Source organism: Cherax quadricarinatus, chromosome 98 (assembly GCF_038502225.1).
Source record: "Cherax quadricarinatus isolate ZL_2023a chromosome 98, ASM3850222v1, whole genome shotgun sequence".
Lineage (NCBI taxonomy): Eukaryota > Metazoa > Arthropoda > Malacostraca > Decapoda > Parastacidae > Cherax > Cherax quadricarinatus.
In genome coordinates, this window is record NC_091389.1 from 9,259,287 (window position 1) to 9,283,978 (window position 24,692).

Sequence of the window (24,692 nt, forward strand, 5' to 3'; positions counted from 1 at the left end):
ACTTGTTGAAAAAAAAAAAAACCTATAGCTTTACATACAGAAAAGGGATGATGAAATTCGAGGATCCACTAATAACAATATTCTCCATGGAGAAGTGGAAAAGAATTCTTCCTCCGTACTGATTAACTGTATCTCGTAAATGTATAACCTATGACCCTATCAAACTATGTTTTTTTGTAATTACATTACCTAATAGAATACTCCATTCTCTTGAATGCTCAATAACTCATCAAAAATGGCACAAATATGTACAACTACAAAGCCTCTTATTGAAATACTCATTTGTACTTCATGTTGTAATTTGTTTACTGTATTTTTACCACTGAATACAGTGGAACCTCAAATGTCGAACTTTCTTAGTTCCAGACGGCTGTTTGAGTGCCGTTACCGAATGAATTTATTCCCATCAAGAATAATGTAAATTAGATTAGTTCATTTCAGACCCTCAAAAATACACTTATAAAAGCACTTACAAAAATATACTTACATAATTGGTTGAGCTGGGAGCAGTTTGATATTTGAGGTTCCACTGTATATCATTGCTTAGTTAATCTTAAGTTAATTTTAAGCTGCCCATAATGCTCTGCATACACGGGGCTTTTGGCATGTACACTCAGCCACTGTATTTCTTTTGTACAACTATGTATCATATCCAAATAATAATAAATAAATAAATAAATAAGCTATGTCGTATGAGGCGACTAAAATGCCGGGAGCAAGAGGCTAGTAACCCCTTCTCCTGTATACATTACTAAATTTAAAAAGAGAAACTTTCGTTTTTCTTTTTAGGTTACCCTGCCCAGGTGGGATATGGCCGGTGTGTTAAAGAAAAATAATAACCTAAGAAAAATTGAAAATAGGCTTAGGTCACCACCTCAGGTGAGAAATGTGGAAAGTAATGTCTCATTTACAGAGCATTTTGTAGGTAAATTATACATAGATTGTGGTTTTGCAGGAGCAACTGACCGTGCGTGACAGCAGTCGCGTCATTGCTGCCGAGAGAAGAAAAACATTCGAGCAGCGGATGGTTAGCGTGGACGACAAGCCCGCTTCTCCGACCCCAAGGAGAGCAACCGTCACACGTTCCTTCCGTAAGTCACCATTGCCAGCAGTGAACAACCCTCGTTATTACCCAAAAATTAAGACCAAATAATTTTAACACCCTGGCCTCTCCTAAAAGGTAGAGAGCGACTCAGAGAAAAAAAAGAAACACATTAGTTATCATTCATTCAATAGCTGTCTTGTTAGAAGTGAACAATCATCACAGTTTGGATGATCCACTGAATCATAACATTCTCACCCATCCTTCAGAGTACAAGTACTGTACTTCCCATCTAAAGGACTCTAGTCCTTTTAACTTGTTTTTCTCTGAATTCCCTCACAAAATATTACCCTGCTCACACTCCAACACCTCGACAAGTCCCAAAAACCATTCATCTCCATTCGCTCATGTTTAATATGCTCACACATTCCTGCTGTATATCCAAGCCCCTTGCACACAAAACCTCTTATCCCCTCCCTCCAACCCCTACCCCTCCTCCCCTCCACTACAGATTTATTGGATATTGGCAGTTTGGAGGGATATGTTATATATCTTTATACAGTGGACCCCCGCATAACGATGGCATCACATAGCGATTTTTCCGCATAACGATTACTTTTATCGCAAAATTTTTGCCGCGCATACCGATTAAAAACCCGCTTACCGATTTTCGTCCGAGACGCGTCCAATGTGCCCTCAGCCAGCCTCACATGTGCCGCCCCGTCCCATTGTTTACCAGCCAGCCTCCGCGGTAACATCCAAGCATACACTCGGAATATTTCGTATTATTACAGTATTTTCGGTGCTGTTTCTGGAAAATAAGTGACCATGGGCCCCAAGAAAGCTTCTAGTGCCAACCCTACACCTCAAAGGGTAAGAATTACTATAGAGATGAAGAAAGAGATAATTGATAAGTATGAAAGTGGAGTGCGTATAGCCGACCTAGTCAAGCTGTACAAGAAACCCCAATCAACCATCGCTACTATTGTGGGCAACAGAAAGACAATCAAGGAAGCTGTTCTTGCCAAAGGTTCAACTGTGTTTTCGAAACAAAGATCGCAAGTGATGGAAGATGTTGAGAGACTCTTATTGGTGTGGATAAATGAAAAACAGATAGCAGGAGATAGCATCTCTCAAGCGATCATATGTGAAAAGGCTAGGAAGTTGCATGAGGATTTAATTAAAAAAATGCCTGCAACTAGTGATGATGTGAGTGAATTTAAGGCCAGCAAAGGTTGGTTTGAGAGATTTAAGAAGCGTAGTGGCATCCATAGTGTGATAAGGCATGGTGAGGCTGCCAGTTCGGACCACAAAGCGGCTGAAAAATATGTGCAGGAATTCAAGGAGTACATAGAAACTGAAGGACTGAAACCTGAACAAGTGTTTAATTGTGATGAAACAGGCCTGTTCTGGAAGAAAATGCCAAGCAGGACCTACATTACTCAGGAGGAAAAGGCACTCCCAGGACATAAGCCTATGAAAGACAGGCTTACTTTGTTGATGTGTGCCAATGCTACTGGTGATTGCAAAGTGAAGCCTTTATTAGTGTATCACTCTGAAACTCCCAGAGCGTTCAGGCAAAAGAATGTCCTCAAGGATAATTTGTGTGTGCTGTGGAGGGCAAACAGTAAGGCATGGGTCACTAGGGAATTTTTCTATAACTGGTTACACCATGCATTTGCCCCCAATGTGAAAAATTACCTAACTGAAAAGAAATTAGAACTTAAGTGCCTCCTGGTGTTAGACAATGCCCCTGGTCATCCTACAGACGTGGCAGAGCGACTTTATGGGGACATGAGCTTCATTAAGGTGAAGTTTTTGCCTCCTAATACCACTCCTCTCCTGCAGCCCATGGACCAGCAGGTTATTTCCAACTTCAAGAAACTGTACACAAAAGCTCTGTTTGAAAGGTGCTTTGTAATGACCTCAGAAACTCAACTGACTCTAAGAGAGTTTTGGAGAGATCACTTTAATATCCTCAATTGTGTAAACCTTATAGGTAAGGCTTGGGAGGAAGTGACTAAGAGGACCTTGAACTCTGCTTGGAAGAAACTGTGGCCAGAATGTGTAGACAAAAGGGATTTTGAAGGGTTTGAGGCTAACCCTGAGAATCCTGTGCCAGTTGAGGAATCCATTGTGGCATTGGGAAAGTCCTTGGGGTTGGAGGTTAGTGGGGAGGATGTGGAAGAGTTGGTGGAGGAGGACAATGAAGAACTAACCACTGATGAGCTGATAGATCAACTTCAAGAGCAAGAGGCCAGACCTGAGGAAACTGGTTCAGAGGAGGGGAGAGAGAAATTGAAGAAGTTGCCTACTACAAAGATAAAGGAAATCTGTGCAAAGTGGCTTGAAGTGCAAACCTTCATGGATGAAAATCACCCTCACACAGCTATTGCAAGCCGTGCTGGTGATTATTACACTGACAATGTTGTGAAACACTTTAGGCAAGTCATAAAGGAACGAGAGGTACAGGCCACTATGGACAGATATCTTGTGCGAAAGAAGTCCAGTGACTCTGAAGCTGGCCCTAGTGGCATTAAAAGAAGAAGGGAAGTAACCCCAGAAAAGGACTTACTACCTCAAGTCCTAATGGAAGGGGATTCCCCTTCTAAACACTAACACACTCTCTCCCCTCCTCCCATCCCATCAATCATCACCAGATCTTCAATAAAAGTAAGTGTCATTTAATTGTGCATGCCTTTTTCAGTTTGTGTGTATTAAAATTAACATTTCATGTGGTAAAAAAAAAATTTTTTCATACTTTTGGGCGTCTTGCACGGATTAATTTTATTTCCATTATTTCTTATGGGGAAAATTCATTCGCATAACGATTATTTCGCATAACGATGAGCCCTCTTGCACGGATTAAAATCGTTAACCGGGGGTCCACTGTATATGCTTCTAAACTGTTGTATCTGGGTGCCTTTGCAAAAACAGTGATTATGTGTGAGTGAGGTGAAAGTGTTGAATAATGACGAAAGTATTTTCTTTTTGGGGATTTTCTTTCTTTTTGGGTCACCCTGCCTCGGTGGGTCACCCTGTCTCGGTGGGAGATGGCCGACTTGTTGAAAAAAAACAAAATCTCTAAATGACCACACCGCCTAAACAACCCCTTCTCAGCCCTCTGAATAATGCTTCTAGTAATTCCACACTTCGTCCTAATTTCCACACTATGAATTCTTTGCATAATATTTACACCACACATTGTACTTAGAAGCAACATCTCCACTCCTCCATTCTCCTTCTCGCTGCAACATTTACAACCTATGCTTCACACTCATATGAGAGTGTTGGTACCACTATACTCTTATACATTCCCTTCTTTGCCTCCATGTATAGTGTCTTTTGTCTCCAGATACCCCAAAACACCACCCACCTCTTTTCCTTCATCAATTCTATGGTTAACCTAATCTTTCATAAACCCATCCACTGACAAGTCGACTCCCAAATATCTGAACACATTCACTTCTTTCATACTCCCCTCCCTCCAATGTGATATCCGTTTTTCTTTACCTAACTCATTTGATACCTTCATCACCTTACTTTTATATATGTTTGCGTGCAACTTTCTACCTTTACACATCCTCCCAAACCTGTCCATTAACCTTTGCAATTTCTCTTTAGAATCTCCCAAAAGCACAGTATCATCAGCAAAAAATAATCGTGTAAACTCCCATTATGCATTTCTTCTGCTTCTTTCAACACACCAGTCGTATCCCACCGAGGCGGGGTGGCCCAAAAAAGAAAAACAAGCTTCTTTTTTTAACTTCAGTAATGTATACAAGAGAAGGGGTTACTAGCCCCTTGCTCCCGGCATGTTAGTCGCCTCTTACAACACACATGGCTTATGGAGGAGATGAACAGGAACTAAGAAAATAGAAGAAAACCCAGAGGAGTGTGTATATATACGCTTGTACATGCATGTGTAGTGTGACCTAAGTGTAAGTAGAAGTAGCAAGACGTACCTGAAATCTTGCATGTTTATGAGACAGAAAAAGACACCAGAAATCCTACCATCATGTAAAACAATTACAGGCTTCCATTTTACACTCACTTGGCAGGACGGTAGTACCTCCCTGGGCGGTTGTTGTCTACCAATCTACTACCTAAGTATTTTGTATTTGATTTCTCATAATTTAATCCCACTCCTCTCCTCCACATCCCAGCATTTACTTCTTTTACAACCCCATCTATAACTTTTAACTTTGAAATAATCAAGGTGCTAAAGTTTTTATTTTAATTTTCAGTAGCCCCATTATTTTTTAGATTTAAATTAACTATCTTAGTTCATAAGTTCATAATTGTTAGCTGGTTTAACATTACAGTGGACCCCCGGTTAACGATATTTTTTCACTCCAGAAGTATGTTCAGGTGCCAGTACTGACCGAATTTGTTCCCATAAGGAATATTGTGAAGTAGATTAGTCCATTTCAGACCCCTAAACATACACGTACAAACGCACTTACATAAATACACTTACATAATTGGTCGCATTCGGAGGTGATCGTTATGCGGGGGTCCACTGTACTGCTTTGGTCTTTTTGTTCTTTAATAATTGTAACGGCTATTTCTCTACGTACCACTTATGAATGTAAGTATTGATCCTGATATCAACCTCTTTTTGAAGAGCACACACAGTCCAAACAGTAATTGCCATTACTACAGTGCTAGTCAGGCTGATACCCTTCTCAGTGTCGGCAAGAACATTACAGTCTTCAACTACAATGTTAGATCATTGAGTAAACACTATGATGACATCATTGCACTACTTAAGTCTTTAAATGCTACTTTAACTTTCATTATACTTACTAACACCTGGCTCAGACAAGATCTGACAGACATATTTACATGAGAACATAAGAATGGAGGAACACTGCAGAAGGCTTACTGGCCCATGCCTGGTTACACAGCCATACATAACTATAGGCCTGACCAATCAGGAGGAGGCACTGCCATCCATTACTCTGATGAACTAGAATGTGTGAAATCAACTAATGTATGGGACGAAAACAGTGAATATATAATAGCTAAATACACAAGAAGAACACTTAAGAAACGTATAGCAGTTGGTACAGTCTACAGACTACCACACTCAAACACTTACACTTTTAGCAATAACCTTAGAAACATGATAATTGTGTCAGAGTTGAATAAACACCATCTGATACTAGCAGAAGATACCAACATCAACCTTATCCAAGCAACCGACCCTCCAGTAGTTGAATTCACAAATGCTATGAACAACAGCTTATTGCTACCCACTATAACAAAGCCAACAAGAATCTCTGACACTAATGCCTCGTTACTCGACCATATCTGGACCAACATAATATCCCCACTACAAGCAGGTATAATCACAGATAACACCACAGACCACTATCCTACCTTCCTCATAACCAACTTATCTAAACTGCCTCAAGAAACAAGGAAGATTCCATTTCACCTGCATGACGAAACATCGATAAACAACCTAAAACTAGCTGGCAGAGAGCTAGATGACAGTAATAATATCGATAAAGATATCAATTTTTTTTACATAAAACCCTCAACCTCTACAACAAACATTGCCCAGTCAAAATGAAACAGATCACGGAAAAGAGGCTAAACAGACCATGGCTAACTAGAAGTACAGTGGACCCCCGGTTAACGATATTTTTTCACTCCAGAAGTATGTTCAGGTGCCAGTACTGACCGAATTTGTTCCCATAAGGAATATTGTGAAGTAGATTAGTCCATTTTAGACCCCCAAACATACACGTACAAACGCACTTACATAAATACACTTACATAATTGGTCGCATTCGGAGGTAATCGTTATGCGGGGGTCCACTGTATCCTCAAATCTATTAAAAAACACCAAATTGAAAAACAGTTCAGATTAGGCTTAATTACTAAAGAATTTACTAAAAGATACACATCAATACTAACAAAACTAATACATAAATCAAAGAAAATGTATTATGAAAATAGATTTAGTGAAATGAAAGGTGACGTGAAAAGTACCTGGCAAACACACTCCAAAATTTTGGGCTCGAGAAAACTTCACTCTGGCTGTACCCTTCTCCAGGACATCACTCCATCTGAGATCATATATCCCCAGGATGACTCGAGTATGGAACACATTCGTACAGCATAATGATGTCAACGAGATAACGTCAGTTGATCAAATGAAAATGCTGGCCCACAGATGGCTCCAACTTCATCCTGTTCCCTACTTGTATGTCTCATAACAATAAAAATGCTTTCAAATGAGCTGATGTAGGTAACAGCTCTTAGCTTGCCAATAAAGTTAGGAATCCTTAACCTGTGAATAGCTTGTCAATAAAGATAAGGATCCTTAACCTAACCTTGTCAAACCCTGTGTAAAAAAAAAAAAAAACGACTGGAAATAGAGAGATAGACTTAACTAAACCAGATGATGAACCTCACATGCAACCTATAGATATGGCCGACAAATTTAATGTCTTCTTTTCTACTGTAGGATCAAAGCTAGCGAGTCAAATTCCTAGCTCAAATACCCATCCGAGTGAGTACCTCTCCGGCAACTATCCAAATACTCTATTTCTAGCTCCAACTAATCCCACTGAACTCTCACTCATCATTAAATCATTAAAAAACAAATCAGGTGATCTAGATAACTTGCCACCATTCATATATAAAAAAGCTGCACCAGAACTGTCGCCCATTATTGCAACAATGTTTAACAAATCTATAGCTTCCTCAACCTTCCCATCCATACTCAAGACAGCAAGGGTCACCCCGATCCATAAAGGTGGAGATCCAACTGATTTGAACAATTACAGACCCATATCAAACCTGCCCTTACTCTCCAAGATACTATTTGAAAAAATAATACACAAACGACTTTACTCCTACCTTACATCCAGCAACATAACCCATGCCAGTTTGGATTTAGACAAAAAAAAAAAGCACGAATGATGCTATTATACAAATGTTTGACCTAATATACATAGCTCTCGACAATGAATATCCTCTGGGGCTCTTTATCGACCTAAGAAAAGCCTTTGACACAGTTGACCACAATCTCTTGCACCTCAAACTGAATCATTATGGCATAAGAGGACATTCTCTTGACTACCTAAAATCCTGTCTTAACGACAGACACTAGTATGTACATACAAACGGAGTCAACTCCGCTATCCAACCTGTAGCTGTAGGAGTACCCCAAGGTAGTGTCCTAGGCCCACTCCTCTTTCTCATCTACATCAATGATCTCCCCAATGCATCCCAATTCCTTACACCAGTTCTATTTGCACATGACACTACGTATGTCTACTCCCATTCAGACCCAGCTGTGCTTGAAAACACTGTAAACAATGAACTGCTAAGATTTATGATTGGATGATGATCAACAAACTCACTCTCAACATAGACAAAACTTACTTCATGCTGTTTGGCAACAGAACCTCAAATATTCAACATACTGTTAAATGGTTCCTCTATATCAAGACACACGGAGGGCAAATTTCTAGGTCTTCTCCTTGACTGTAATCTTAAATTTCAGTCCCATACCCATCACATAGCCAAGAAAATTTCCAAGTCAGTAGGAATCCTTTCCAAGATACGCTACTATGTACCACAAACGACTCTCCTTACCCTGTACCACTCTCTAATATATCCTTGCCTCACCTATGGTATCTGTGCCTGGGGCTCTACCACAGCCAACCACCTTAGACCCTTAATAATCCAACAAAACACTGCTGTGCGGGTGATAAGCAGCTCCTGGGCTAGACAGCACACCCCACCACTTTTCAGAAGACTCAACTTGCTAAATATACAAGACATACACTCTTATTATTGTGCCTACTACATATACTGAACTTTAAACTCCACTGTAAACCCTCCCCTAAAACTACTCGACAATTACAACAGAATGCACAGACACAATACAAGGCATAAGGCACTTTTCAACATCCCTCGAGTCAGACTCTCACTATGCAAGAACGCTATGCACATAAAAGGCCCGAAGATCTGGAACTCGCTACCGGAACTGGTCAAGGATCCCCAGACAACTTATAAATTTAGGACTTTGCTAAAAAATCATCTTATCTCACAATATTAACCAAATCAACCAAACATCTACTATCATGTGACCTCTAGGCTCTTAGTTCTGCCATTCCATAAAATCATTTTGTTTCTCAATATTAACCAAATCTGCCAAAACATCTGCTAATTAGTCTTATCATGTGACCTCCTGGCTTTTAATTCTACCAATCCATAAAATATTACCACCTGCACCATTACTTTTAAATTAGATTTTGTACTAAGTTTACATGAGATTTATTAAGTCCAAATAAGACTATAAAACAACTAACCACTATTCCATGTTTAGTTTTAAGTAATAATTACTATGTACTATTATCTTATCTAGTTTTAATTAGTTACTATGTATTAGGATTAGTTTGCCCGAAATGCCTCGGCATGATAATGGCTATTTTTGTACTTAGCAAATCAAAATTGTAATTACACATTGTAACCTTTACAAAGAAATAAACATTGTTATTATTATTATTATTATTATTATTATTATTATATTAAACAACCATGGTAACATTACACATCCCTGTCTAAGACCTACTTTTACTGGGAAGTAGTCTCCCTCTCTCCTTCCCACCCTAACCTGACCCTCAGTATCCTCATAAAAACTCTTTACTATTTAACCCTTTCAGGGTCGGCAGGCCGTCTCCTAAACTTGTTCTCAGGGTTAGAAATTTTTTGGAAAATTTTTTTTTTATTTTTTCTTATGAAATGATAGAGAATCTTTTCCCGATCATAATGACACCAAAAGTACGAAATTTGATGGAAAACTCATGGAATTAGGCTCTCGCGAAGTTAGTGGTCTCAACGATGTTTACACATTGGCGATTTCGCCCATTTTGAGCCCTATTTTTGGCCAATTCCTATGTACCAGTTGACAAAAATCATACCTATTTCGCTAGAACTCCATTTTTTTCTATCGAATGAGTACTACAAGAAACCACCCATTTATCGATTTCCACTATCCAATAATATGGTGAGAAATTGGCAATTTTGCCAATTTCACACAAATTTCAAAAGATGCCAGTTTCCAAATAGGGTCCAGAATAAACAAGACAGACATTTCTGGCACTAAAATAACATTTCCTCTGTTCATTAGTCACGTTCCCAGGCCCCTCTTACGTTCTTTTCCTTTCCACTTTGAATTTTTATTCTCACAAAAAATAGAAGATTTATGTTATGCAGACTACTGCATTCGTGTAGAAATGGCGTAAAAATGGTATGAATACTAATATCAACGCACTTGTGAAAGAATATTAGACTCACCAGTTGACGTGTATTGGACGCTTGGCATGATTTGTTTACCTTTGAACTTTGGCAAAACTGGAACATTACTGCTACTTTGAGCTCAATTTCATGGTACTTTTCATTGTGAAACCAGTCAAAATCATCTCAATTTCCATAATGTGTCTTCCATTCTATAAAAAGAGACCAGGAAAACTAGAATACAACCATAAATACCATACGAAAATACACTGCAAAGTCGCTGTTTTAAACTAAAAACACAGTCGGAGTTTTTTTTTTCTCATTATGCACTGTGTGCTGCAGGATTTTTTTTATACTGCGCACACTGATCACATAGACCCATTCTTTCATATGAAGGCCTACCAGCTTTCTCTTGGTAGATTTGAAGGTGCTAGAATTTATGCGTACTAGTACGGCACCAACCCTGTCGTGCAAGCCATACTAGTACGGCACCAACCCTGAAACGGTTAATAACTTACTACCTATTCCATATACAACTTCCACATTACACCCTTATCCACCCTATCATATACCTTTTCTAAATCTGTAAAAGCAACCAAAACTTCTCTAACTTCATCTAAATATTATTCACATATATGCTTCAATGTAAACACTTGATTTACTCATTCTCTAACCATTCTAAAGCCTCCTTGTTCATATGTGTTTCTGCTCTCTGTCTTACCTCTAATTCTTATAGCAATAACCCTACCATACGTGTGTATGTTTCTCTTAGTCTTATAGATTTACATATTAATTTTTGACTAATTCTCCAGGACGTATATGCAAATTCCGCCATTTAAAAGGAACGCCGGGACACAAGAGCACATGCATTGAGAATTTGAGAGACCTGAGCCGAACAACACCAGGAGAATGTGATGGAATGGCAGGTGAGTTAGGTGGTGTATGGCAGTGTATAGTGACGTATGGCAGTGTATAGTGACGTATGGCAGTGTATAATGACCGTTTATGACAGCATTGAGGTCACATCTTTAATGCTGTCATAAACAGCATTATGTGTTAGATGTAACAATTTTGGCTTTAACACTTCCATTGATAATAATAATACAGTGGACCCCCGCATAACGATCACCTCCGAATGCGACCAATTATGTAAGTGTATTTATGTAAGTGCGTTTGTACGTGTATGTTTGGGGGTCTGAAATGGACTAATCTACTTCACAATATTTCTTATGGGAACAAATTCGGTCAGTACTGGCACCTGAACATACTTCTGGAGTGGAAATATAAACACAAATGCAGTATAATGTGATCCTTTATTGACAACGTTTCACCCACACAGTGGGCTTTTTCAAGTCATACACGGATCCGTGTGTGACTTGAAAAAGCCCACTGTGTGGGTGAAACGTTGTCAATAAAGGATCACATTATACTGCATTTGTGTTTATATTTCCATTGTGTCGGTATTTTATACCATTTATTTCCATACTTCTGGAGTGAAAAAATATCGTTAACCGGGGGTCCACTGTAATTCCATGGAAAATTGGAGAAGAATTCTTCCTCCGCAAGCCGTACATGTTGTAAGACGCAGCTGATGCTGGCAGCAAGAGGCTAGTAACCCCTTCTCCTGTATAAATTACTGTGCAATGAGACGACAGGACAGAGGTGATAATTCAATATGCAAAAAACCACTGTGAAAAAATAGTAGCAGCCAAGTGCTTTCATGATTGTTTACATGCGTGTTTACGTGATTTCTCATGTAAACAAGGAACTGTAAAGATAAAACAACAGTAGAAGTGTTATAAGGCTGAGATATCACCTCAGGGTCAGCATCTGACACCTCACTTGTTCCTTTATGATGATGCGAGTAAGATGGTCAATGTCTTGCTAGACATAGCTTAAATTCTTCCCAAATTTTATTCATTAACCCGTAAACGGTCCAAACATATATACAGTGGACCCCCGGTTAACGATATTTTTTAATTCCAGAAGTATGTTCAGGTGCCAGTACTGGACGAATTTGTTCCCATAAGGAATATTGTGAAGTAGATTAGTCCATTTCAGACCCGCAAACATACACGTACAAACGCACTTACATAAATACACTTACATAATTGGTCACATTCGGAGGTAATCGTTATGCGGGGGTCCACTGTATACGTTTTTTCAATATTTGAATGTAAAAAAAGTAGATCTTTTTGTTTTTTTACATTTGAAAATGTGTAAAAAAACTTTGATCTACTTTTTTTTTTTGTTATATTTGAAAATATGTATAAAAAACGTAGATCTACTTTTGTAGCTCTACACATGTGAACGTAGATCTGCTTGGACCGTTTACGGGTTAATAAATGAATCTGATTTATATAACCCTAAACCAATATTCACATTAAAATCAAAACTAATTTTAATGAAGCTTGATTCAGTTATATTTCTCTCAACTGCAGACCTATTTGATGCAACTTTCTCAGCCTTTTCAAAATCAGTTGGATTATTAACCCTTAAACTGTTCAAACGTAGATCTACGTTTGGACAGTTTAAGGGTTAAAATCTCTCACTTTAATACACACACAATTAGACTCTTGTCCAGTTCTAATGTTATACAGTGGACCCCCGCTTAACGATCACCTCCAAATGTGACCAATTATGTAAGTGTATTTATGTAAGTGCGTTTGTACGTGTATGTTTGGGGGTCTGAAATGGACTAATCTACTTCACAATATTCCTTATGGGAAAAAATTCGGTCAGTACTGGCACCTGAACATACTACTGGAATGAAAAAAGTTCGTTAACCGGGGGTCCACTGTATTTATGTTGTTGTAATCTTAGTACAAGAAATCACAGAAGCACTTGGAACTTACACATTTTTCACAGTGATTGTTTTGCATAAATTTCTATATGTAAGAAGAATAATTTTTGTTTCGTCTTACAAACAATAATAGCATTTTTTTTTTTATGCACCTCCCACCTCGGCAGGTTGACGTAGAGAGAATTTTTTTTTTTTTTTTTTGAATTTAGAAATGTATACAGGAGAAGGGGTTACTAGTCCCTTTCTCGCAGCATTTTAGTCACCTCTTACAACACATGGCTTACAGAGGAGGGATTCTTCTCCGCTTTCCCGTAATAATAATAAGGAAGTGTTGGTACATATATTAAAGCCACTGATGCAAGATGTGTCGTGTTATTTTTTAGCGAACTCTGAGTTTGTGGTGTTGCCGCTGAGTGGCCCGGGCGGCAAGCTGTCGGTACTGAAGCACAAGAAGGGTGGCCGCCAGCCAGATGGCGTCATACCCTCTCTCATGAACACTGCCAATGTCATGGACTTCGCCTTCGACCCTTTTAATGAACACACACTGGCTGTGGGTGAGTGCTCGTGTCTCCTTGTGTGTTTTAATAATAATAATATGCCACCGTGCCTTGGTGGGATATGGCAGGGGCATTAAAAAAAAATCTTTGTTTCTACAAGTATGTGATGCAACCTATACTGACCCAGCGGATATCAATGACATACCATATTATTACTATTATAACCATTTACTTTTACTTGTTGAAAATAAATTGTATAAAATACCGACACAATGGAAACAAACACATATGCAGTTTAATGTGATCCTTTATTGACAACGTTTCACCCACGTACAAGGTATACAGACCATAGCTGACATCATTGACATACTATATAGAAAGCCGCTTGTTATGCAGCGCATTTCAGGCAAATTAGGTCAATTTTGTCCCAGGATGTGACCCACACCAGTCCACTAACAGCCAGGTACCTACCTATTTAACTACAAGCCAAACATGGACAACAGGCGTCGTAAGGAAGCATGTCCCAATGTTTCCAACCATACCGGGCATTGACCCCTAGACTTCAGTATGTGAACTGAGTGCACTACCAATCAACCTACAGGACACTCTTAATGCATACATGTGATTATATACAGGAGGGTCCCACTTTGCATTACGGGGATTTGCTACTACAGCGGTTTTCAGTTTTAGCTATTCTTCATTTATTCAACTTCCTACAGTACATATATTCACTGCTAAGGCTGAAAATATTTTAAGATAAGTAATCTGTATACTGTATATGCATTTTGTAGCCCTAACTCTATTGCTAGGCCTAGTATAAATCCGTTATCAGGTTTTTATATGCATTTGAAATTGGAAAAAGGCTGTGTTTCACTTAGCGAGGAACCTAGCCTGCACTATAAGCAAGGCCCAACTGTCTGTGGTTATGTATGTACAGGAGGGCTCCGTTCTTATGGCTTCTAAGGTTCCCAACCTGTACGATAAGCGAAAATTGCCAGGAGGTAGGAAAGAGCATTTTTCCGTTACAAATGTGTCTAAAATACCTGAGAACATGTTGACGCTATCATATATTAACCCTTTCAGGGTTGGTGCCGTACTAATACGGCTTGCACGCCAGGGTTGGTGCCGTACTAGTACTCAAATTCTAGTGCCTTCAAATCTACCGAGAGAAAGCTGGTAGGCCTACATATGAAAGAATGGGTCTATGTGGTCGGTGTGCGCAGTATAAAAAAAAATCTTGCAGCACACAGTGCATAATGAGAAAAAAACTCCGACTGTGTTTTTGGTTTAAAACAGCGACTTTGCAGTGTATTTTCATATGCTATTTATGGTTATATTCTAGTTTTCCTGGTCTCATTTTATAGAATGGAAGACATATTACAGAAATTGAGATGATTTTGACTGGTTTCACAATGAAAAGTACCATGAAATTGAGCTCAAAGTAGCAGTAATGTTCCAGTTTTGCCAAAGTTCAAAGGTAAACAAATCATGCCAAGCGTCCAATACACGTCAACTGGTGAGTCTAATATTCTTTCACAAGTGCGTTGATATTAGTATTCATACCATTTTTACGCCATTTCTACACGAATGCAGTAGTCTGCATAACATAAATCTTCTATTTTTTGTGAGAATAAAATTTCAAAGTGGAAAGGAAAAGAACGTAAGAGGGGCCTGGGGACGTGACTAATGAACAGAGGAAATGTTATTTTAGTGCCAGGAATGTCTGTCTTGTTTATTCTGGACCCTATTTGGAAACTGGCATCTTTTGAAATTTGAGTGAAATTGGCAAAATTGCCAATTTCTGACCATGTTATTGGATAGTGGAAATCGGTAAATGGGTGGTTTCTTGTACCCAATCGATAGAAAAAAATGGAGTTCTAGCGAAATAGTTATGATTTTTGTCAACTGGTACATAGGAATTGGCCAAAAATAGGGCTCAAAGTGGGCAGAATCGCCGATGTGTAAACATCGCAGAGACCACTAAATTCACGAGAGCATAATTCCGTGAGTTTTCCATCAAATTTCGTACTTTTGGTATCATTATGATCGGGAAAAGATTCTCTATCATTTCAGAAGAAAAAATAAAAAAATTTTTCGAAAAATTTCTGACCCTGAGAACAAGTTTAGGAGACGGCCTGCCGACCCTGAAAGGGTTAACTGCTCAATACAGCTAGGCATAAAAAAGAAAAGATAAAAATTTTAAATACACAATACACACAATACTTGCCTTAAAATGTGGTGCTGGTCATCTTTCTCTCACACGACTGTTGTACTGAAATGGCGATGCCAGAAAAGCACCGAACATAATAAACAATGGCTCAGATGAAAGCCAGTGAAAGCGTAAAACACTGAAAAGTGGGAGTTGTACATGCGGAGCCTTCCTGTATGATTGAGCTGTATAAATGGAACGAGGGATGTAAAGACCGTACCATATTTCGCAGCTTATAAGACGCAGAGGTTTTGTTTTTTTGTTGGTAGCATGTGACGACGGCAAGATTCACCTGTGGCACATCCCGGAGGGCGGCTTAACCCAGCCTACAAACGAGCCTAATGAAACTTTTATGGACATTGGTTCGGCAGACAAGGTGAGTTGAAGATAAGGTAGGTCACTGGTATTGTAAGATAAGGTAGGTCAATGGTATTGTAAGATAAGGTAGGTCACTGGTATTGTAAGATAAGGTAGGTCACTGGTATTGTAAGATAAGGTAGGTCACTGGTATAAGGTAGGTCACTGGTATTGTAAGGTAAGGTAGATAAGGTAGGTCACTGGTATTGTAAGATAAGGTAGGTCACTGGTATTGTAAGATAAGGTAGGTCACTGGTATTGTAAGATAAGGTAGGTCACTGGTATTGTAAGATAAGGTAGGTCACTGGTATTGTAAGATAAGGTAGGTCACTGGTATTGTAAGATAAGGTAGGTCACTGGTATTGTAAGATAAGGTAGGTCACTGGTATTGTAAGATAAGGTAGGTCACTGGTATTGTAAGATAAGGTAGGTCACTGGTATTGTAAGATAAGGTAGGTCACTGGTATTGTAAGATAAGGTAGGTCACTGGTATTGTAAGATAAGGTAGGTCACTGGTATTGTAAGATAAGGTAGGTCACTGGTATTGTAAGATAAGGTAGGTCACTGGTATTGTAAGATAAGGTAGGTCACTGGTATTGTAAGATAAGGTAGGTCACTGGTATTGTAAGATAAGGTAGTACTGGTATTGTAAGATAAGGTAGGTCACTGGTATTGTAAGATAAGGTAGGTCACTGGTATTGTAAGATAAGGTAGGTCACTGGTATTGTAAGATAAGGTAGGTCACTGGTATTGTAAGATAAGGTAGGTCACTGGTATTGTAAGATAAGGTAGGTCACTGGTATTGTAAGATAAGGTAGGTCACTGGTATTGTAAGATAAGGTAGGTCACTGGTATTGTAAGATAAGGTAGGTCACTGGTATTGTAAGATAAGGTAGGTCACTGACATTATAAGGTAGGTCACTGATATTATAAGGTAGGTCACTGATATTATAAGATAAGGTAGGTCACTGACATTATAAGGTAGGTCACTGATATTATAAGATAAGGTAGGTCACTGATAGTGTAACTTAGGTCACAGATATTATAAGGTAAGGTAGGTCATAGTTGTTATAAGATAAAGGATGAGTGTAGTGTTTTGTACTAGTAATCTGACCATGATCTTGAAACAAACCAGATTCTGTCATCAGCCAGGTATGGTACGGCTCTTTCATGCTTTAAAAGGTTTCTACACCTTTCGTCTTAAGTCTTGGAGGTGGGAAGTACAGTGCCTGTACTCTGAACGATGGGTGGGAGTGTTACAGTGCTGGAGGTGGGAAGTACAGTGCCTGTACTCTGAACGATGGGTGGGGGTGTTACAGTGCTGGAGGTAGAAAGTACAGTGCCTGTACTCTGAACGATGGGTGGGAGTGTTACAGTGCTGGAGGTGGGAAGTACAGTGCCTGTACTCTGAAGGATGGGTGGGGGTGTTACAGTGCTTGAGGTAGGAAGTACAGTGCCTGTACTCTGAAGGATGGGTGGGAGTGTTACAGTGCTGGAGGTGGGAAGTACAGTGCCTGTACTCTGAAGGATGGGTGGGAGTGTTACAGTGCTGGAGGTGGGAAGTACAGTGCCTGTACTCTGAACGATGGGTGGGAGTGTTACAGTGCTGGAGGCGGGAAGTACAGTGCCTGTACTCTGAAGGATGGGTGGGAGTGTTACAGTGCTGGAGGTGGGAAGTACAGTGCCTGTACTCTGAACGATGGGTGGGGGTGTTACAGTGCTTGAGGTGGGAAGTACAGTGCCTGTACTCTGAACGATGGGTGGGGGTGTTACAGTGCTGTAGGTGGGAAGTACAGTGCCTGTACTCTGAAGGATGGGTGGGGATGTTACAGTGCTGGAGGTAGGAAGTACAGTGCCTGTACTCTGAAGGATGGGTGGGAGTGTTACAGTGCTGGAGGTGGGAAGTACAGTGCCTGTACTCTGAAGGATGGGTGGGAGTGTTACAGTGCTGGAGGTGGGAAGTACAGTGCCTGTACTCTGAACGATGGGTGGGAGAGTTACAGTGCTGGAGGCGGGAAGTACAGTGCCTGTACTCTGAAGGATGGGTGGGAGTGTTACAGTGCTGGAGGTGGGAAGTACAGTGCCTGTACTCTGAAGGATGGGTGGGAGTGTTACAGTGCTGGAGGTGGGAAGTACAGTGCCTGTACTCTGAACGATGGGTGGGAGTGTTACAGTGCTGGAGGCAGGAAGTACAGTGCCTGTACTCTGAACGATGGGTGGGAGTGTTACAGTGCTGGAGGTAGGAAGTACAGTGCCTGTACTCTGAACGATGGGTGGGAGTGTTACAGTGCTGGAGGTGGGAAGTACAGTGCCTGTACTCTGAACGATGGGTGGAAGTGTTACAGTGCTGGAGGCGGGAAGTACAGTGCCTGTACTCTGAACGATGGGTGGGAGTGTTACAGTGCTGGAGGTAGGAAGTACAGTGCCTGTACTCTGAACGATGGGTGGGAGTGTTACAGTGCTGGAGGTAGGAAGTACAGTGCCTGTACTCTGAACGATGGGTGGGAGTGTTACAGTGCTGGAGGCGGGAAGTACAGTGCCTGTACTCTGAACGATGGGTGGGAGTGTTACAGTGCTTGAGGTAGAAAGTACAGTGCCTGTACTCTGAACGATGGGTGGGAGTGTTACAGTGCTGGAGGTGGGAAGTACAGTGCCAGCATTCTGAAGGATGGGTGGGTGTGTTACAGTGCTTGAGGTAGGAAGTACAGTGCCTGTACTCTGAAGGATGGGTGGGGGTGTTACAGTGCTGGAGGTGGGAAGTACACTGCCAGCATTCTGAAGGATGGGTGGGTGTGTTACAGTGCTTGAGGTAGGAAGTACAGTGCCTGTACTCTGAAGGATGGGTGGGGGTGTTACAGTGCTTGAGGTAGGAAGTACAGTGCCTGTACTCTGAAGGATGGGTGGGGGTGTTACAGTGCTTGAGGTAGGAAGTACAGTGCCTGTACTCTGAAGGATGGGTGGGAGTGTTACAGTGCTGGAGGTGGGAAGTACAGTGCCTGTACTCTGAAGGATGAGTGAGAATGTTACAGTACTGGAGGTGGGAAGTACAGTGCCTGTACTCTGAAGGATGAGTGAGAATGTTACAGTACTGGAGGTGGGAAGTACAGTGTCTGTACTCTGAAGGATGAGTGAGAATGTTACAGTACTGGAGGTGGGAAGTACAGTGCCTGTACTCTGAAGGATGAGTGAGAATGTTACAGTACTGGAGGTGGGAAGTACAGTGCCTGTACTCTGAAGGATGAGTGAGAATGTTACAGTACTGGAGGTGGGAAGTACAGTGCCTGTACTCTGAACGATGGGTGGGAGTGTTACAGTGCTGGAGGTAGGAAGCACAGTGCCAGCATTCTGAAGGATGGGTGGGAGTGTTACAGTGCTGGAGGTGGGAAGTACAGTGCCAGCATTCTGAAGGATGGGTGGGAGTGTCACAGTGCTGGAGGTGGGAAGCACAGTGCCAGCATTCTGAAGGATGGGTGGGAGTGTTACAGTGCTGGAGGTGGGAAGCACAGTGCCAGCATTCTGAAGGATGGGTGGGAGTGTTACAGTGCTGGAGGTGTGAAGCACAGTGCCAGCATTCTGAACGATGGGTGGGAGTGTTACAGTGCTGGAGGTGTGAAGCACAGTGCCAGCATTCTGAAGGATGGGTGGGAGTGTTACAGTGCTGGAGGTAGGAAGTACAGTGCCAGCATTCTGAAGGATGGGTGGGGATGTTACAGTGCTGGAGGTGGGAAGTATAGTGCCAGCATTCTGAAGGATGGGTGGGAGTGTTACAGTGCTGGAGGTGGGAAGTATAGTGCCAGCATTCTGAAGGATGGGTGGGGATGTTACAGTGCTGGAGGTGGGAAGTATAGTGCCAGCATTCTGAAGGATGGGTGGGAGTGTTACAGTGCTGGAGGTGGGAAGTATAGTGCCAACATTCTGAAGGATGGGTGGGAGTGTTACAGTGCTGGAGGTATGAAGTATAGTGCCAGCATTCTGAAGGATGGGTGGGAGTGTTACAGTGCTGGAGGTGGGAAGTACAGTGCCAGCATTCTGAAGGATGGGTGGGAGTGTTACAGTGCTGGAGGTGGGAAGTACAGTGCCAGCATTCTGAAGGATGGGTGGGAGTGTTACAGTGCTGGAGGTGGGAAGTACAGTGCCAGCATTCTGAAGGATGGGTGAGGATGTTACAGTGCTGGAGGTAGGAAGTACAGTGCCTGTACTCTGAAGGATGGGTGGGAGTGTTACAGTGCTGGAGGTGGGAAGTACAGTGCCAGCATTCTGAAGGATGGGTGGGAGTGTTACAGTGCTGGAGGTGGGAAGTACAGTGCCTGTACTCTGAAGGATGGGTGGGGGTGTTACAGTGCTGGAGGTGGGAAGTACAGTGCCTGTACTCTGAACGATGGGTGGGGATGTTACAGTACTTGAGGTAGGAAGTACAGTGCCAGCATTCTGAAGGATGGGTGGGGATGTTACAGTGCTGGAGGTAGGAAGTACAGTGCCAGCATTCTGAAGGATGGGTGGGGATGTTACAGTGCTTGAGGTAGGAAGTACAGTGCCAGCATTCTGAAGGATGGGTGGGAGTGTTACAGTGCTGGAGGTAGGAAGTACAGTGCCAGCATTCTGAAGGATGGGTGGGAGTGTTACAGTGCTGGAGGTGGGAAGTACAGTGCCTGTACTCTGAACGATGGGTGGGGATGTTACAGTGCTGGAGGTAGGAAGTACAGTGCCAGCATTCTGAAGGATGGGTGGGAGTGTTACAGTGCTGGAGGTGGGAAGTACAGTGCTGGAGGTGGGAAGTACAGTGCCAGCATTCTGAAGGATGGGTGGGGATGTTACAGTGCTGGAGGTAGGAAGTACAGTGCCAGCACTCTGAAGGATGGGTGGGGATGTTACAGTGCTGGAGGTAGGAAGTACAGTGCCTGTACTCTGAAGGATGGGTGGGGGTGTTACAGTGCTTGAGGTAGGAAGTACGTGCCAGCATTCTGAAGGATGGATGGGGATGTTACAGTGCTGGAGGTAGGAAGTACAGTGCCAGCATTCTGAAGGATGGGTGGGGATGTTACAGTGCTGGAGGTAGGAAGTACAGTGCCAGCATTCTGAAGGATGGGTGGGAGTGTTACAGTGCTGGAGGTGGGAAGTACAGTGCCAGCATTCTGAAGGATGGGTGGGAGTGTTACAGTGCTGGAGGTAGGAAGTACAGTGCCAGCATTCTGAAGGATGGGTGGGGATGTTACAGTGCTGGAGGTAGGAAGTACAGTGCCAGCATTCTGAAGGATGGGTGGGGGTGTTACAGTGGTTGAGGTAGGAAGTACAGTGCCAGCATTCTGAAGGATGGGTGGGAGTGTTACAGTGCTGGAGGTAGGAAGTACAGTGCCAGCATTCTGAAGGATGGGTGGGAGTGTTACAGTGCTGGAGGTAGGAAGTACAGTGCCAGCATTCTGAAGGATGGGTGGGAGTGTTACAGTGCTGGAGGTAGGAAATACAGTGCCAGCATTCTGAAGGATGGGTGGGAGTGTTACAGTGTTGGAGGTAGGAAGTACAGTGCCAGCATTCTGAAGGATGGGTGGGAGTGTTACAGTGCTGGAGGTAGGAAATACAATGCCAGCATTCTGAAGGATGGGTGGGAGTGTTACAGTGCTGGAGGTAGGAAGTACAGTGCCAGCATTCTGAAGGATGGGTGGGAGAGTTACAGTGCTGGAGGTAGGAAATACAGTGCCAGCATTCTGAAGGATGGGTGGGAGTGTTACAGTGCTGGAGGTAGGAAGTACAGTGCCAGCATTCTGAAGGATGGGTGGGAGTGTTACAGTGCTGGAGGTAGGAAGTACAGTGCCAGCATTCTGAAGGATGGGTGGGGATGTTACAGTGCTGGAGGTGGGAAGTACAGTGCCAGCATTCTGAAGGATGGGTGGGAGTGTTACAGTGCTGGAGGTAGGAAGTACAGTGCCAGCATTCTGAAGGATGGGTGGGAGTGTTACAGTGCTGGAGGTAGGAAGTACAGTGCCAGCATTCTGAAGGATGGGTGGGAGTGTTACAGTGCTGGAGGTGGGAAGTACAGTGCCAGCACTTTAAAGAAGGAGTTTGGGATGTTTGTTGTTTGGAGTGACATCTGAACTGTCATATCTGTGTGCCTCTGGCAAGACAGTGATAGTGTGAATGATGGTCAAAGTGTTTCTTTTTTGGGTCACACTGCCTTGGTGGGAAATGGCCAGTGTGGTGTGTTTAAAAAAATATCGTGTCTACATCTTGTTTAACCCCACAGGTAACAATACTGAAGTGGCATCCCCTATCAGCGGGGATCCTGGCCGCCGCCTGCGGCGACCTCACCATAAAGGTGTGGGACCTTCACAGCCAGAGTGTTGCCATCACTCTACCTAGTCATCCAGACCAGGTATGCATGTCTCATCTATCTTAACACCTGCTCCTGTTAACCTAGACCATAGCCATTACTGGCTAGCATGGTAATTGCAGATATAATAATGCCTCATTTTAACAAGCTAATAGGGGACAAGTGGAACGCTAGTTAATTAGCCTTAAGTGGTGGATAGAGATGAAATTGTTTTACCATGGGGAAATGGAGAAAAATCCTTCCTCCGTAAACCATACACACTGTAGAGGCGACTAAAATACCGACAGCGAGGGGCTAAATTACTGAATGTAAGAAGAAGTATAGTATTCTTTTCTGACTACTCTGAAACATCAAAATATTCAATAATAATATATTTTTATAAGCTTTTCATGTGATTTTTTAAATGTGAAATATTTGATAGAAAAACGTGCTAAAACGTTATTGCACTGCATGGTAAGTGTTGGGCTCGGTACATGCAAGGACCACATTTTGAAAAGTATTTTTATTTAGGAGTTGATGTGTTTCCTTGGCGGTGCTTATGAACTTTCATGGGGGTAATGCTGCCGAAGAATATGTAATAATTGTGGATGGACTTGAGTCCTGGAGGTGGGATAAAGATATCTCCAGTTTTGAACTGTAGTATTGGCACCTCTCTGGCAAGACAGTGATGGAGTGAATGATGGTAAAAGCATTTCTTCTATTTCTGGTCACCCTGGCTCAGTGGATGATGGCCCATGTGTTAAAAAAACTAAAGCATAACTCCATTTTTGTTTTACAGATATTTTCACTGGCGTGGAGCCCGTGTGGACGCTACCTGGCGACCATGTGCCGTGACAGTCACATTCGTATTTACGACCCACGGCACTGTACTGAGCCCATCCAGACAGGCAATGGTCCAGTCGGTGTTCGGGGTGCCAGGGTATTATGGGCACTAGGTGGCAAATACCTAGTAACAGTAGGATTTAGCAAGTACGTTCTTGTATCTCTTTATTTTAGGGAGGTTAATTACCCATAATTTTACTAATTATTTTGGTGGTTAATAATCAACAAATTTACTATTATTTTATGGAGAGATGAATAAACCACGACTTTGATAATTATCAGAGCTTGATCTCTCATGAGATCGTCATATTGTTTTTTCCCTTTTTACTTCGATGGTACGATTCTCACTACATGTTCTAGTGTGGGGTGGCTTAACCCCTAAACGGTCCAAACGTATATATATGTTCACGTGCGTAGCGCCCCAAATGTATATATACGTTTTCTTTGTCATTTATTCGTCATTGCCACGATAAGCCTGAGTCGCCTAGACATGAGAGAATGGGTGTGAGCACTCACTGTGTGCCATATTAAAATAATTGGGGATGCCTGGGTACCATATGCTCTTTTTTCCTATTAAAAAAAAGATTTTTTTTTCTCAAAAAATTTGGGGTGCTGCACGAGTGGATGTATATATACGTTGGACCGTTTAGGGGTTAAATAAGGCCTTATAAAGTATAGCGTAATACTTACATTCATGATTGGTCATCCTCAGTCTCTGAAATGCTTTCACCAACCTCTCAATAGGTTATTTAAACTATTACAAAAACAGGAATATATTCTAGACAGGTATATACAGAATATACAAGTCAATCATTTTCCTATTGATAACTGAAAGGTGCACACCCTTAGCTGTTCAGCCATGACAGTCACATGGTCTATCTGAAACAACTAGTTCTCTTTCCCTCCTGATGATCTTAACTCAGTGTTTTAACACACTATAGTCACTCTAGGTATAATGGTTACATTGTATTCAAGTACAAATCTTACCTCTGGGGCACTCTTGCCCAGAAGAGTGGAGGAGAAGGTCCTCCCATGTTGACACCACAACAACAAGAGAGAGAGAGAACTAGCCTCTCCTATCTACCCAACAACAAACAAAAGACTGTTGACATGCCCAATTCTTTACCTACTACAATAATTTTTTTCCATTACTACACCTTATTCTACTTTTATAAAAGAATACACACTTTATAACTACTTATTTTAATTATGTGTGTATAGTGCAATCTATTTATATTGAAAAAACAGGACTTGGTTCAATTGACCTTTTTCCCCACAAGAGTGATCTACCCTTATAACAGATTATTATTATTATTATAATCAAGGGGGAAGCGCTAAACCCGGAGGATTATACAGCACCTGGGGAGGGGGGA

At 41.7% G+C, this 24,692-nt stretch overlaps 3 protein-coding genes across 9 annotated transcripts in view; 1 reads left to right on the top strand and 2 right to left on the bottom strand.

The window, feature by feature from the left end:
• The window catches only part of alc (5'-AMP-activated protein kinase subunit beta-1), a 100,604-nt gene extending 76,192 nt beyond the window's left edge, over positions 1-24,412 (bottom strand). Inside the window, exon 1 of the mRNA XM_053796743.2 lies at positions 24,307-24,412. The gene's annotated coding sequence lies outside the window, so the exon portion shown is untranslated. The remainder of the gene's footprint in view (positions 1-24,306) is intronic.
• Positions 1-24,692, top strand: part of pod1 (coronin pod1) — a 111,809-nt gene that overhangs the window by 47,739 nt on the left and 39,378 nt on the right. For all 7 annotated transcript variants that reach the window (XM_070105339.1, XM_070105341.1, XM_070105343.1 and 4 more), the window contains 6 exons: positions 956-1,091; positions 11,119-11,232; positions 13,493-13,663; positions 16,085-16,191; positions 22,411-22,539; positions 23,276-23,466. In XM_070105339.1, coding sequence (XP_069961440.1) covers positions 956-1,091; positions 11,119-11,232; positions 13,493-13,663; positions 16,085-16,191; positions 22,411-22,539; positions 23,276-23,466 — 848 coding nt within the window. The remainder of the gene's footprint in view (positions 1-955; positions 1,092-11,118; positions 11,233-13,492; positions 13,664-16,084; positions 16,192-22,410; positions 22,540-23,275; positions 23,467-24,692) is intronic.
• LOC128702485 (uncharacterized) overlaps positions 1-24,692 on the bottom strand; it is a 166,904-nt gene that overhangs the window by 22,138 nt on the left and 120,074 nt on the right. The gene's annotated exons all lie outside the window — the stretch shown is intronic.